Genomic DNA, 15154 nt, shown 5'->3' with positions numbered 1-15154 from the left:
AATTTTTTAAAATCTAAATATCAAATGTCTATTTAAAAAACCATAACAATGTAAGCAATAAAATAAATAATTCGCCACTAAGCAAAAATAGGGTAATTTTATGAAGTTGTAGCAATCGCATTGTTAAAATAATGTTAAAAGATTTTAAATACGGAAAGCGTAAGTTTAATTAAAACGAAATATATAGATGCTCGCAAGACATTGTTATTTACTATCGTCCTTAATTCAGCCCTTAACACTAATGAAGAATATGAAGTAATTAAATTGAACATGTACGATTCATTGTGCCTTTCTCACCGAATTAATTTACTTCCAAGCAAATTAGATGATACATTTTTTTAGTATAGACGCTGGATTTTTTATATAAACTATATTGTAAATACTATATTACAGCAGGGGGGAGGTGTAGAAAAGTATAAAAATGCATGTTTCAACTGAAAAAGCCGTCTCATTAGTGTGATAATCGCTAAACATTGAAAACCTTACTGATTTAAACTTTTAGGAATACAATAAAGAAGATAAATAATATCAAATGTAAGATTCAACTACTAAAATAAAAGTTAAGGAAGATGGGGCGAATGTATTTTCATGGCTGTGACATAGATATGTGGATTTGTACATTCTTAGGGATAAGTCACATATAAGCATATCATAACACATTAAAATTTTACTTTTTCCACGCAAAGAGCACACAGTTTTAAGTTGAAAACATGCTTATTTTTGCTCTTGTAGACCTTCTTGAGCCTTAATATATCCAGATCCTCTTAGCGTCTACACTATTTATTTTGTTTTAAGTTTCTTCTTAAGACGAAAAATTATTTTCAATAATCAACAAACATATACAGATTACAGACAAGAGGTATTTAAATTCTCATTTCTAATTTTTAGTTACATTTTAGTTTAGTTTAGTAGTTTGATATTAGCAGTATTTCTGACCAATGTGATTGGACAACGGAAATATAATGTTGGTCAGTGTTATCAAGGACTTTTTGTTACACGCGTTTCGAAAATTTTTTATACGGTTTAATACATGCAACTATTTTAATGATACGATTGCAGTAACTTATTCTCACAAGATACTGAATGCTGTTGCAGTGACATCTTATTTGATATATTAAGTTAGAAACATTTCAAATTTTAAATAAAATTTATACGAGAAGTTATCAAACATCTTATAACAAAAATATTTATGATGTTTTCGAGAGAACAAAACACAACACGCATTGTGTTGACGAATATTTCCGATTTATACTGATTGCGAATCGCATATTTAAAATTTGAGCATAGGAAATTTTCGTCAACACAACGCGTGTTGTGTTTTTTTCTTTTGAAAACATCGATAATATGAACAAAAATCAAAAGTTGGACTTCAAAAAGTTATTCTTACTCCTTGTTCTAATGAGAACGAATTCTGAGCCAAAAATATTTAAAAAATAAAACATACGTAAAGCAAAAGGATGTCATACTGGCAATTAGCATCTTGTCAATTTTATCATATTAAAATAAATAAATACGATAACAAAATTATTTCTCTTTTTTTTTTTAATAAATAAAAATAACTACACAATAATTTATTTGTTTTCTGATGAAAGGAATGTAATTACAATTTTTTTTTTCATTATAACAACCTATTATAAAAAGCAAAAACAAATTGAAATGATATTGTCTCAAAATGAACATACATATACATTTATCAAAATATTATCAAATTGATAAAAAAATATTAATAAATTATTTTTTGTTAACGCACAAAATATTAAATTGATTTAAACATCATAATATTAATAAAAACGATAATAATACTTAATAATTATTAATAACATACATCAATACATCATTATTATACTTCAGTAGGAATATGGAGCACTTTGTGTAAACTAAAAACAAAAATTAAAAACAAAATTAAAATAAATAAAAAACGTGTTAATTCTTAAAGGATTTTTGTTTATACTTTGATATAAGTTTCATATATAATTATCTTAAAAAATTCGATTTCAATTTAATTTTAAATTTTACTCAAAAAATGGCACATATGAGATAGGGTATTATTATTCGAGGTAAATAAATTAAATGGCAATAGAATTCTACAGAGTCCCAATGGCAAACTTCTAGCAATATGTACACAAAATTAAAAAAATAATTACAACCGTAATACCGTATAAATAATTTACACAAGTGTCAAAGAGTATTTGAAACTAAAAAAAAAAATGAAAGCTTTTATAAGCATACTTCTTTGGTCTGTTATGTTTTATACACATTTGTACGAATAGGCCTGTCTTATGAAATTTCCTGACTATTGGATCATTTACTGTTTTGAAGTCTCACGAAAATAAGAAAAATACAGAAATAATTGAATCCAAAAAACAAGATTTTCTGCTTAATATTGACGCATCAGATTTTCAAGTTAATCATTTTCCCTGACAGAGATCCTTTCAAGAATCTTAAATTCCAATGCCTATCCAGATATTCAAGATTTTCTAAGTCAATGTTATCATTTAAACCTAGATAAATTCAATGAGGCTTTTTCACTTTGTTTAACGTAGACGTTTAAAATTTATTTTAAACCATCAAAAGAAGTTGCTTCGTTTTTCAGATATCTCGTTTTCACGGTATAAACAAAGTAGAAAAAATAATTAGCAGCTTCGATCAAAATTCTCGTGTATCGAAACAACACACGATTCATTAGTCGATGTACATTTAGCTGTTTGTTATTTCTGGCTATGAACACAATATTACGGTCAATAACGGTCGAGAAGGAATTTTGAATGCATGCGCTCAAAGTGTACAGTTAAAATTGATTTCAGAAAGGGTTTAACGTGTATTTACTTATCTAAGCCTATATTTAACGTGTTACCTACATAAATAGCAACATATTAAAACGTATGTTATAACGTTAGTTGTAGCGAGTGATTTAATGCTTGTGTAGTCCTGGGCTAAGTTGATATTTTTTATTATTTTAAGATAATTATATAACCAAAATAAAACATTTGCGGAAATAGTACATTTTTCCCTTTCTAATTATTATCATATATATTATATACATTAAATTGTTTTAAAATAAATGTATTTCATGTTATTTAATCCATAAACTCTTAATAAATTAATTTGTTTTTTGTTATTCTATCTACGTGATTTTCAATTTTATACACATTTATTTAAAATAATATAGAGAAAATAGGCGTAAACACTCCTTCTATAAAATCACTCAATTTTATCGGCAAAATCATTTTATGAGAAATTGAAAAATCATCAGTTAGAAATGAACAGTATTCAAAGTCAACGGCAGTTGTCTGCAATGGGGGTAGTAATTATTTGTATAATAAAACAATAAGAAAATATTTTTAAAAAAAAATTAGGCAAATTACAATTACTTCAGAATTTCTAACTCTATGTGTTCTTCGTTTTAGAAATAAACAAATTTGTATACCCTTCGTATTTCCGCAATCATTTACTTTATCATGGAATATAAAGAAATTATTCAAAATTTGTTTCAATCTCTCATATAATTTCGCTTATTTTTTTATACATTGTGATTTTAGAATAAGAAATCCGTTTTCTTGCATTTTTGGGCATCTTGAATATTTATTTTTATTGGATTAATACAAATCAATAGATTTCATTTAAAACATTTGTTTGGAAATCACAGACAGACATACATAGGGATTAGAGATTATATATGGGTCAATATTTGATAATCGGGCCAAAAAATTGTTCAAGATAATCAGTAAATTATTTTCTTGAAATAAATATTTATTAACATACTTCTTTGGCAATATCTAATAGAACAATTGACTTAAAAAAAAATTAATTAATAGAACCATGATAGAAAATCTGATGTGTCAATATCTGATGCTGGAAAATCAATGCTCTAAAATCTTTTAGGTCATGTGAATCCTATAATACAGTGAATAAGCGGGAAAAGAGTCGATAGAGGAAAAGTTGGGAAACAGTACCAATTTTAATGAAATTTTTTGTAACGTGTTTATGGGACTCCAAGAAACATTCAGTCAATTTAACATAGTCATAGGAGGGCATAGAGGGGGACATATGTAGCCCAAAGTATTAACTGAACTGTTGCATATATGTTATATATAAATATTGCACATTTTTTCTTGTAGCATGATTATCAAGTATTGATCTATATGGCAATTAATTAATAGTATAGTAAGTTAGAAATATTTATAAAATGGATTCTATAGCCATTTCAATTTCACTTACATCCTCAGTAACAACTTCTTCTTCCAACATTAGATCATGTTCATCTTGTGAATGTTCCATAATCTCAGCATGTTCATCGAACTCATCGTATGTATGCTCTGAATGATTTGTATTCTCTAAATCCGATGAATTATTTATACTTTTAATTGCATTCTCTATAACAGACGTCTGATCAACTTCAACATTATAATTTTTATTTTGGTACACTTCTTCTTCTTCTTCTTCATATTGAATTTCATGCTCTTCATCATGCTCATGTACCTCCTCCCCATGCACTTCCTCATTCACAATTTCATATTCCATATTTAAATTTTCATAGCGTACTTCTCTTCCATCGTCATATTTTAAAACAATTATATTATTAGTTGGATCAACTTCAAATTTTGATTTCTCTTTGTCATCATCGTTTTCAGAGCTTTCCGATGATGACACGTCTTCATCATCTTTATACGAAGGTCCTTCGTAATACAAATTTGAGATTTCACTATCATTTGTTAATTTTGACGAAGCTCTTTGATCATCGCGTGGTGGTTCTTGTTCTTCATTATTTTTTGGTGCATGTTCATCAATTTTTAACTCGTCATCTTCATCATCAAAATCAGAGTAATCTTTATCATCATTCGCTGATTTAATACTAATTGGTGACATTTTTAATAAAAGTTTACGCCTTTCATCTTCAGAATCGCATTCGCTATTTTGATCATCATCCTCGCTATTCTCATCTTCTTCATCGGATTTAATAACATCAATATCATCCGATTCATCTAAATCACTAATTAAATTCTTTGGTGGTGATGTTTCCATTATTTGGAAACAATCTAATAAACTTGAATAATTTCGGTAGTAATTTTCACTATTCTTACGTTGCTGTAGACTAAAACCAGTAAATAATGATTCGTTTTCCACATCACTCTCTTTATGCTGTGGAACTGTTTTGTATTCTTCCTCCTCCTCCTCAATCTCTGACTCAGATTGTTGTTCTTCTTTAGTTGTGATAGTGAGTTCTGATTGTGAAATTTCTTGAACTGGTTCCTGTTTAATTACGCTGTAATCATAGTCATCGGTTAAATCATAATTAACATGAATTGCCATATGTAATTTTAACTTGGAACTAGCATTATGATAACGTCCACAAATTTTACAAATAAAATTCGAACTGAAACCACGTCCATGTAATAAATTTGGATGTTTCTCATGTAAATGTTTACGCAATTCTAAATATGTTTCATGAGTTTTCAAGCAAATTCCACAAATCGTAGCCGCATCACGCTTGTGACATCGTATATAATGTTGCCATAAGTGTTTTTTTGCCGGCCATGTTTTTAAACAGATCTCACACATTGAAGGGGCATCGGAGTTTTCATAAACAGTACGTTTTGCTTGGTGATAATTATTTGTTTTGACCGGTGTCGGTGTATTTACATAATAATCAGATTTATTAACAATACTATAATTATCTGGTTGGCTTTTATTTGAAGTTAACGTTATTTTTGGTATTTGTGGTAAATTTAGTGACGAATCACTATGATAATCTTCCTCATTATCACTACTTTGATATTCATTAGGTTTAACTTCTTCGGCATGGGGTTGCATTGGGTTTGATGATTCATTTGGACCTCCTACTACACCTAGATGCACCGCACAAAAATGATCACGTAATTGAATCTCACTTTCGAATACACTTAAACAGATTTTACATGGTTTAAATATTTTCCCATGTGATTTATTAATATGATCAAAACATTTCCATTTAGAACCATATTTTTTACCACACACCGGACAACAATTACCAAATTTCGTATCACGAAAGTGTACTAATTTAACGTGATCACGTAATACATGTTGTGTTGCAAACAATTTTAAGCAAATGCCACAACTTAATGATAAAATTTTACGATGCAAACTTAAAATATGCATTTTTAATTTCATTTTAGTTAATAAACTATCACCACAAAATTGACATATGTGACTATTACGATGATCAGATTTATGCACCTGTAGATCATCTTTGGAACGTAAGATTTGCCCACACTCGCATACAAAATCTGTATGATTTGGATGTGTGAATCGTATATGTGATATAATCTCACATTTTGACGGGAATGTTAACATACATAAATGACATTTAAATTCTGAATGATAATTCGCTAAATGTTTTTGTAAACTTTGACGATCTTTAAAAATACGTTCACATGATTTACAGCGAGTCAATAAATCTTTTTGTAAGCGAGGTCGACAATTTTTCTTATGTTTTTTTAATAAATATCGTTTTGTAAATCCTTTACTGCATTTTAAGCATTTATACGGCCCCGCTGATGCTGTTGGAGGGTTATAATTTGTAATAATACTTGTGTATAATTCACTGTTTATATCTATCTCTTGGGGTGGTTCTTTAGAATAAATATCAGGTTTGGTATCTGTTAATTTTGTTTCGTTCTTCATTTGTTCTTTTTCTAACAGTTCTTGTCGCAGAAAACTTTGTTTTACACTCTCAAAACTGTATCCATCGAATTTTTTGTCAAGGAAACTTTCAATCGATTGTGGTGAATTGTTAAATTTGAAACGATCAGATTTTAGTGCGTGAATTTTATTAAAATGTTGTTGTAAGTGATACTTCGAAGCGGATGTTTTAAAGCACAGTTGACATGTTATTAATTTATTTCCTTTGTGGCAGCGGTTTACATGCTTCCATAAATGAGAATTGCGACCGTATGATTTAATACATAAATCACAGTGGAATATTTGATGAACTACACGTCTATGTGTGGAGAAATCATCGTAATTTGTGAATGTTAAAGTTGGACATTCTTTACACTGTTGGAAATTTTCATTACGTGTTTGATATAAAGATGTTTCTAGTTTTTGTGATGCTGGATATGATGTGTTCATTGGTGAATATGATTCGTAATTGTCATTTTCTGAATCGCTATCATGTAACGATTGATTTGAATTATCACCAGAAGAACGTAAATTATTATCTAGATTTTTTGTATCAATTATTGATGGTGATGGTGATTCATTATTTGAGTATTTTGTTCCGGATTTAGCACCTATAAATAAAAAATGAAGTTAATACTTGTGTGCATATCAAAAATTTCTACAAATGTTTCAAGTGCATAATATTATATTCGATAAGAAATAATTTTAGACCTAGATTAAGAAAGTACTTTAAGGTAACCCTAATCGGTATGCCAAAAACACAATGTTTACAAAATAATATTTTTCAGTTGTAAAACTTTGATACAAGGTTTGCCTTCGCAGGATCCGTCTGCGGTGGGTTTTCAACAAAAAAAAAGAGCTCTGGTTTTGGTGACTATGGAATTATAAATGATATTTAATAAAAGTAGCTGTATTTATTCTTCATTCATACCTTCATTTTTAACACGCCTTTGTATTCGCCGTTGCCCATTTTCTGGTTTCATGAAATTTGGTACAAACATTCCAGATTCATTAACACCATGTATTCGTCGATGTCGCACCATTTTAGATTTATTTGAGTAATTTCGTCCACAAATATTACAAACAAAATCACCTTGTAATGGTAAATGTGAAGTTTGTACATGTTCGTATAGATTTGGAACTGTTGGAAATATTTTTAAACATACACCACACACAAGAGGAACCGCATGTGGGTGTACACCCATCATGTGTTTGTAAAAATCAACACGTGTATTCCATAATTTACAACATACCTCACATGAATTTGGTACAGGTCCTATAAAAAAAATTCAAAATAATGGGAGTCATTAAAAAAAACAGAAGCTAGTTTCTGTCCATAAAACCAATTTTTGTATTATTTTTTATTATTTAAAATATTTTGGCAAAGGCCATTAAACCATAAAACCAATGAATGCAAATTTTTGTATTATGCAGCGTTTATCGTTATTTAAAAAAAAATATTAACAAGTTTTCTTTGATTTTTCAAGATTTTCGGAAAATATGGATAAAAAGTTAGATTATGGAGGAAAAATGAGTAAAATTATAAACAATTTTCATGTATCTCAATATTCACCCAAAAAATTACCTGATGCAATGAGGTGCATGAAAATAAAAATTACATACATGCCTTATTAGTTACAGTGTAGTGTTAATCAGGCACGTATAATGTATATTTTCGAAATGTCAGCTTTTAAGGCTCATGCGCAGGGGGGTAGGGATTATGGTGGGTCAATTCATTGACTTGAATGTAGCTGTTTCATAATAAACTTTCTCCTCTCTGGGCGGAAAGTGTCAATTTTAGTCCCGCTGTACTAAAGAAGCATTTCTCAACGTCTTTTGGGACATGTGACGTTTTTGTGAAATAATTTTACAAATTAGTTATTTTTTTAACAAAAAGAGATTAAATGTTTTCGACTTCGTACAGTAATAAATTTTCGCCTAATTCATTTTGTTTCGCTTCCACTATATTAAATTTTATTCAATAGAGTTTAAGATTAAATTTCTCTGCGGATTGATACCGGCTCTCTGGATATGCGGTTGAAAACAACGAATTTCCTCTCCTCACAACTAACTAAAAACTAATACTCCACTAGTGTAGAGTGAAAGGTTTAACACTCGAAGATAACAAATCAAAAATGTTACTTAGATTTAAAAGTAAATGCTGGTCGCCTCCGCTAGAGTAACCCAGCCTTAAAGCCAACCTTACTAACAATGGATGAAAATCTATTTGAAATGCATACCTTGTACCTGATGATGTTGTTCATGTTCAATTCGAAATGATTCCGTTACAAATACTTTATCACAATGTGGTAATGAGCATCTTAATGTTTCAATATTTGGTGCATGCGCTGCTGCCACATGCAACCATCGTTCCCATTTACTGGATAATGTACGGGAACACCATTCACATCCATAAGTTAATGTATAATTTCTTGGGGTCTAGAAAATAAAAATAAAATAGAAAATTTCGAACAAATTAAATTCTTTGTTATATTATATACTTTTTGTGTATTCGAATCATTTTCTTCAATTTTATTTTGAGGTGGTTCCACATCTGGATTATCTTCATAATCGCCGTTTAAAGATATTTCTAGAACGAAAGAGAAAAAAAAGTCTTATACATCAATCTTAAATATCTTAAGTTAATGATTCTACATTACTAGTGTATGAATCTATTTTTATCAACCATAAAAGAAAGGATGTGCATCATACGAACGTACATGGCTTTGTATTTTGACTTACAGATCAAAACAAGGACAGTGGAAGTTGTTTGTACACAATAAGTGTTCCGTTCTAAAAATTATTGTTAAAGTTTTTTTAACGACATAAGACAGAACGCGATATCTTTCAACGCGAAAAATATATAGTTCTCTAAATAGTAGTATATTACTTCAGTAAATCTGGCAAAAATACTACGAATACTGTCATATATTGTCCATCTGAGTATACTGCGTACAAGTTTCTCTTAGTAACAGCACACAGAGTAAATTGAACAATGTTGCCGCTTGTACAATTCAATTCTGAATTAGACTAATATTCGTCAAAAATTAATCTTTTTTTATAGTTTTTTCGTAAACTAAACGGTCAGTTACATCCTAATTAGGCTTAAAGCTTCCCTAATTTGTTTATTTACATATACATAGTTTTTTTTTTTTTAAAGTTATTTTCTATGGCAAAAACGCTAACTAAAAATGTTAAAAAATGTTTTCTAAATATATTGATCTTCTCTTTACATGTTAAATATCGACATCTTTGAAAATTTATAGCAATTTATTTCGTTGAAAACTACATCTTTGGAATTTTTCGTACAAAAATATTTTTAGTCACATGTCGTTAGAAATACCTTAACAATAATAGCACTGGTCAACAAAATTTGATTTTTTTTTTGTCACATTGATGCGACAGACATTTCTTATAGTTTTTGAGGGTGCGGAATTCGAATTCAGAATTTCTCTAATACATAAGGTTTTCGAAATATTTTTAGCTAAAATAGGGAAAAATTCGTTTTTTGGTTATATTTGAAATTCCGTAACGCCACTATGTAATTATTTTTTCATATGAAAAATTGGAAGATTTCCATTTCCTTCCCTCTTACTTTAAAATACTTTTTGAATTATTCCGATATCCTTTTTGCTCTTCGAGAAATCATATCACATTATAGTTAAAATACCTATACATTGTATTACTACTAATATAATATTTATATTTAATTAATTAATTCTATACTTATATATTTATATATTACCTATTCTATTTCTTGGAAAAAGATTTTGGAAAAATTCAAAATGGTTTTTGAGGGGGAATTAATGGTATTTTCTGATGGCGTAAATGTTTTTGTGAGGAAAAAATATTCACCGGTGAAATATGACCTCGAATTAAGAAGAAAAACAAATTTTTTCATGTTAAGGAACGAATTTCTCGATAACGTGACGTGCTGAAGTAATTTTGCGCTCAGATTCATATTCAGCACGTCAAAAACTTTTCAAAAAGTAAAGTCAAGCTTCTGTGACAAAATTTGTGTTGACCAGTGTAATAATAATATTGATAAAACAAGAGCACCGCACTGCAAATAGGTCCCTAGCATCTAAACCAAGGGGCCTCTTCGCCCTCCTTGAAAACAACCTGTCACCCAAAGGCGAGATGTCTTCAAGTAAGGGATGCTATTTTAATCAGATAGACTTCTGTCGAGGCCAAACGCCACGCAGAAAGCCCACAGCTCCTCCGCCGAGATCTCTCGCAGGATTGATGGATCCAAGGTTTCGGATCCGAACATTCTGAATCTAACGCCCTGCAGATTTCTGCAAGTGCAACAGAAATACCTTAAGTGCACATATGATTACATATTACATATGTACATAAATATTATATTTAGACTCCAAAAGAGCATCTCTTCGTTATTTTAAAATAAAAAATACAAATCAATAAAAAAAGAGAAATGTAAAAATTAATTATTTGACGATTAAATTGAATCAATTGGATGGTTAAAATAAATTGGTCTCCTTACCAGACTGTTTACATTAAATAAAAATAATAAAATTAAACCAAGTTTATATTTGATTATACCTTCAATATCTTGCTCGATGTTTTCATCCATGGTAAGTTGATTATATAAAATATCATTAAAACCATTGTTTTTAATTTTGTTCAAATTTTGACCTGATACTCCTCCAGTATCCATCACTTCATTCTTATTCTCATAATTATTCGCATCCTGTTCAATTCGAATACCACCAAAATTCATTTTAATAAAGTCTTCAGGATCAAAATATATACCACTTTTCTTATATGCATCAACCAAAAATTCATGAATATAAATATGACTTAGTAATTTTTTCTTCGAATCATGCTGCCGTAAACAAATCACACAGAAATACTTTCGTATTTCCGCTAAAGTTAATTTACTAGGATTATGCTCATATCGAATATGCTGCTTTAATTGTTCCCAACTAAAATTCAATTGTAAACAAATACCACATGCTAAACTGGCATGTTTCGGGTGAACTGATTTTAAATGTAACCATATTGTGAATTTGTCATGGAAATCTCGTGCACAAATTTGGCAAATATACGCCCCACGTTGATTTGATCCATTTGTTAAGATCATTTGTGTTGATTCCATAAAATATTGCCGTTCTGTCCATAATTGTTGCGCAAACGTTTCTAAATCTATTTGAATTGGAATTTGTGGTAACTCAAATCGATTGTTGATTTCTGTATCTTCAGATTCATCAGATACATCATCTTTTAAACGCGGTCGCGGTTCCGTTGTTTTTAAACGTTCTGTGATTCGAATTACATTCGATATTTCTTTTGCGTATTGTATGTTTGTTTGTGATATAAGAGTTGGATCAAAAATCTCTTTCGGTTCTAATTCATGACATTCGTATAGATGTTTGACTAATAATTCATGAGATTCAAATTTTAAGTCACAGAGTAAACATGTTTGCTCGACAGGTTTTTTATCAGTGATTTTTTTTGGTTGTTTGGATTTACGCCGTGATGGAACACTTTGGATAACATCCGAGTAAACTGTACTATCATCTGAGACTTTTTGTTTTTTTGTACCAAGTGTATTTAAAATTGAATCAATTGTACGTTTTTGATTCTTTTTCTTGAATGAGATTTCATTTAAAATATTTGTATACGTGGAATGATTTTCTTGTAAATTATCCCTCAGTCTTGTCTCATCACTATTCGATTTAGAATCTGAATCGTAATCAACTAATTTATTTGGGATGTGAATTTTTATGTAACTTAGTTTTGATTTACATATTTCACATTCTAATTCATCGGTAACCGTACATTTATCAACTAAATCTATTCGATTTTCAACAGAATTTTCTTTATTTTCATCGGAAATATCCGCTGATTTTGTTATTAATGATGTATTTTTTAACATTGTTTCAAAATTTTTTACATTATGTTTAACTTGATTGTAAAAATCATAAAAATTTTCTACTTTGTAAATACATCGGTAACAAATTTTATTTGGAGTATTGTTCTCTTCATTTATCTGTAAATTTTAAAAATAAATAAAATGTTACAATCGTGAATTCTCCCTTTCTGTTGTTGCGTCATGGAGTGTTTCGTAGGTCGAATTCAGAGAGCAGAGTGAATTATATTCTAAAGTGTCCTTGTTTTTTTTGAATTTGAAGTATCTTTTTAAATTTTTAGTCTATGATTAAAGTTTATTATTTACGAAGATATTTACATTCAAACTTCTAAAATGTAAAATTTTGTGATACAATAATCGAATTTTTTGTTTTAAAACATTGAAAGTAAATAAATTACTTTGCAAAAATGAAACTTAAATTTTTTGTCTAAGTTATTTACTATATATTTAAATTCAAACTTCTAAAAAAATACAAAATTTAAAATTTTTTGATAAAATAATCACAGTTTTTATTTAAGAACATAGAAAGTAAATGAATAATTCCGTAAAAACGAAACTGATAGAAAAAATAGTAAGAAGATAAATTGTAGCATGTATAAAATAGCATGTATTTTATTTACTTATTGTAAAAATTATAAAACGATAATTTGCTCTCTCGATATTGTTAAATTGGATTTAAAAATTGAAAAAGAATTTCCTTCTTAGAATTTTATCCTTAGTATAGTCTACAGTACAGCTCTATGCTCTCCAAATACGATATGTTATGAACATCTGGTATTATCGCCTAATATGCTACTCTCGATATTTTTTGCTAATCAAAAAGATATTGTGATTAAAAGCAGCAGTTTGAAATTTTACGACGAAATCATCAGTTGAAGGCAAACATAGCTACGACATAGTTATAATTGAACTTGACATAAAGAGTTTTTCTGAGGTTTGTTTTCGTTTAAGATTTAGGATAAATTAAGCAGTCATTTCTATGTCAGAAAGCGAAGACTTTGAAAAAATTATCTCGAATACCCTTTGCGAAATCCAAGGGGTGGTCGTGGCTAAGACGATAATAAAGCAGGCATGACAGTGAAATTAATCTTTTTCACAAACGAACTGAACTATTAAATTCAATATTTTTCAGTTAATTTAACTTTTTCAAAAATAAACGAATTCATTTCCAAAATACGAAAAAAAATCAATTCAACGAATTGAATTAATTTGAATATAATTAAACAAATTAATATTTTAAAATTTGGGTTCAAACTTAACTAGAGGCGCGTTTTGCAAGAACTAAATTGAATCAGTTATCCCACACATTATCATTCAGAGTTAAAACGGGGGTTCGATACATTATATACATTTTTATAGTCATAGCTGACTTCATGGAGCGATTTTATACAAAATAAATTAGAATCCACTCACAAACGAATAAAACGTTAATTGGGGTAAAATAACTTGATGAAATACAACGCTATAACTATCGAGCCATAATTGAAAAGTAAAAGAATCAAATTTGGATTGTTATTAAACTGAAATTTTAAATCTTACAGATTATGTTTTAAAGATAAAATATAAATTTTTTAAATCTTACTCCTTAATGTTAATGTTGATATTCAAGATTAATTCCAAAGACCACCAAAAATTCAAACGGCGTGGATACATTAATATTTAGAAATTAGAAATGAATATCGGAACAATCTTTGGAATGTAAGACCATCAAAAATTCAAACGACGTGGACACATAAATATTTAGAAATGAATATCAGAACAATCTTTGGAATGTCATCTTTTTATATCAACACGGAATCGTAGATACCTAGCTTTACCCTAGTTTTCCTGATTTAAAAAAAAATTGTATAATACTAACTTTTATTGGTAGGCATGTTTCCATTTTCCTTGGTAATTCACGTAGTTTTGCTTCGTCACTAAATATATCTGAATTTAAATTTTCCAACTCTCCACATAATCGACACTTTGTCGATAACATTTTTACAGATTCATCCATTTTAACAATGTGAATACTTGCATCTACATGAAATTGAATATTGGTTATTTTCCACTGAGGGGCGTTTCATCAGACGTTTAAACACTTTTAACACCACCTGTAATCGAGATGTTGATAAATTACGAATACCAATAACACCATGTGTTTTACTAAGTGGGAAAATTCGTTTATTCCGATAATTTTTTGAAATTGAACTGCGGATTGTGATATTAACCAGTCTACACTCTGGTTTCTACTTACCTCCATGTCTTTACTTCCGACCTTCTGCCAACCATCTTGAATTTATTCTATGCGTCATGAAAGAAAGTCTTACTTAATTTTTAAACTATTTTTTAATAAAATATTATAAAATTCGATACGTTTTATAATTTTAATTAATTAAAAGGTTAAGTTAAAATATAGAAGAGAAATACGCCTTGTCTAATTGTTAACACTTTTGAAATACACTTAAAATACTTTAATTTTAAAACTGTTGAATTTATCAATAACACTTAATTAATTTTAAAATAATTAAAAAAATATTTTTATTATAATGTTAACTTATAAGTTCCAAATTAGCGCCTATTTTTTAAAACTAAAAACTTTTAGTAATTTATATTATATGTTGG

General features: G+C 28.8%; 1 protein-coding gene across 1 annotated transcript; it reads right to left on the bottom strand.

The window, feature by feature from the left end:
- Positions 1-1808: 1808 nt before the first annotated feature.
- LOC123301851 lies at positions 1809-14767 on the bottom strand. The gene is made up of 7 exons (XM_044884822.1): positions 14409-14767; positions 11221-12670; positions 9159-9247; positions 8898-9096; positions 7589-7933; positions 4219-7268; positions 1809-1877 (listed from the first exon to the last, which is right to left on the bottom strand). The coding sequence occupies exons 1-7, from the start codon at positions 14544-14546 to the stop codon at positions 1848-1850; spliced, it is 5301 nt and encodes a 1766-aa protein (XP_044740757.1). The 5' UTR covers positions 14547-14767; the 3' UTR covers positions 1809-1847.
- Positions 14768-15154: the final 387 nt, after the last annotated feature.

This window comes from Chrysoperla carnea, chromosome 1, assembly GCF_905475395.1.
Source record: "Chrysoperla carnea chromosome 1, inChrCarn1.1, whole genome shotgun sequence".
Taxonomy (NCBI): Eukaryota; Metazoa; Arthropoda; class Insecta; order Neuroptera; family Chrysopidae; genus Chrysoperla; species Chrysoperla carnea.
The sequence above is the reverse complement of the archived record's forward strand: the minus strand, read 5'-3'. Positions and strand labels throughout refer to the sequence as shown.

Bases quoted from the DNA above. Each gene is read 5' to 3' on its own strand.
- LOC123301851 (XM_044884822.1), bottom strand. From the start codon at position 14,546: ATGGATGAATCTGTAAAAATGTTATCGACAAAGTGTCGATTATGTGGA. The intron at 12,671-14,408 runs GTTAGTATTATA...TAAAATTTACAG, and splicing joins AAACATGCCTACCAATAAAA to ATAAATGAAGAGAACAATAC. The intron at 9,097-9,158 runs GTATATAATATA...TTTATTTTCTAG, and splicing joins ATGATTCGAATACACAAAAA to ACCCCAAGAAATTATACATT.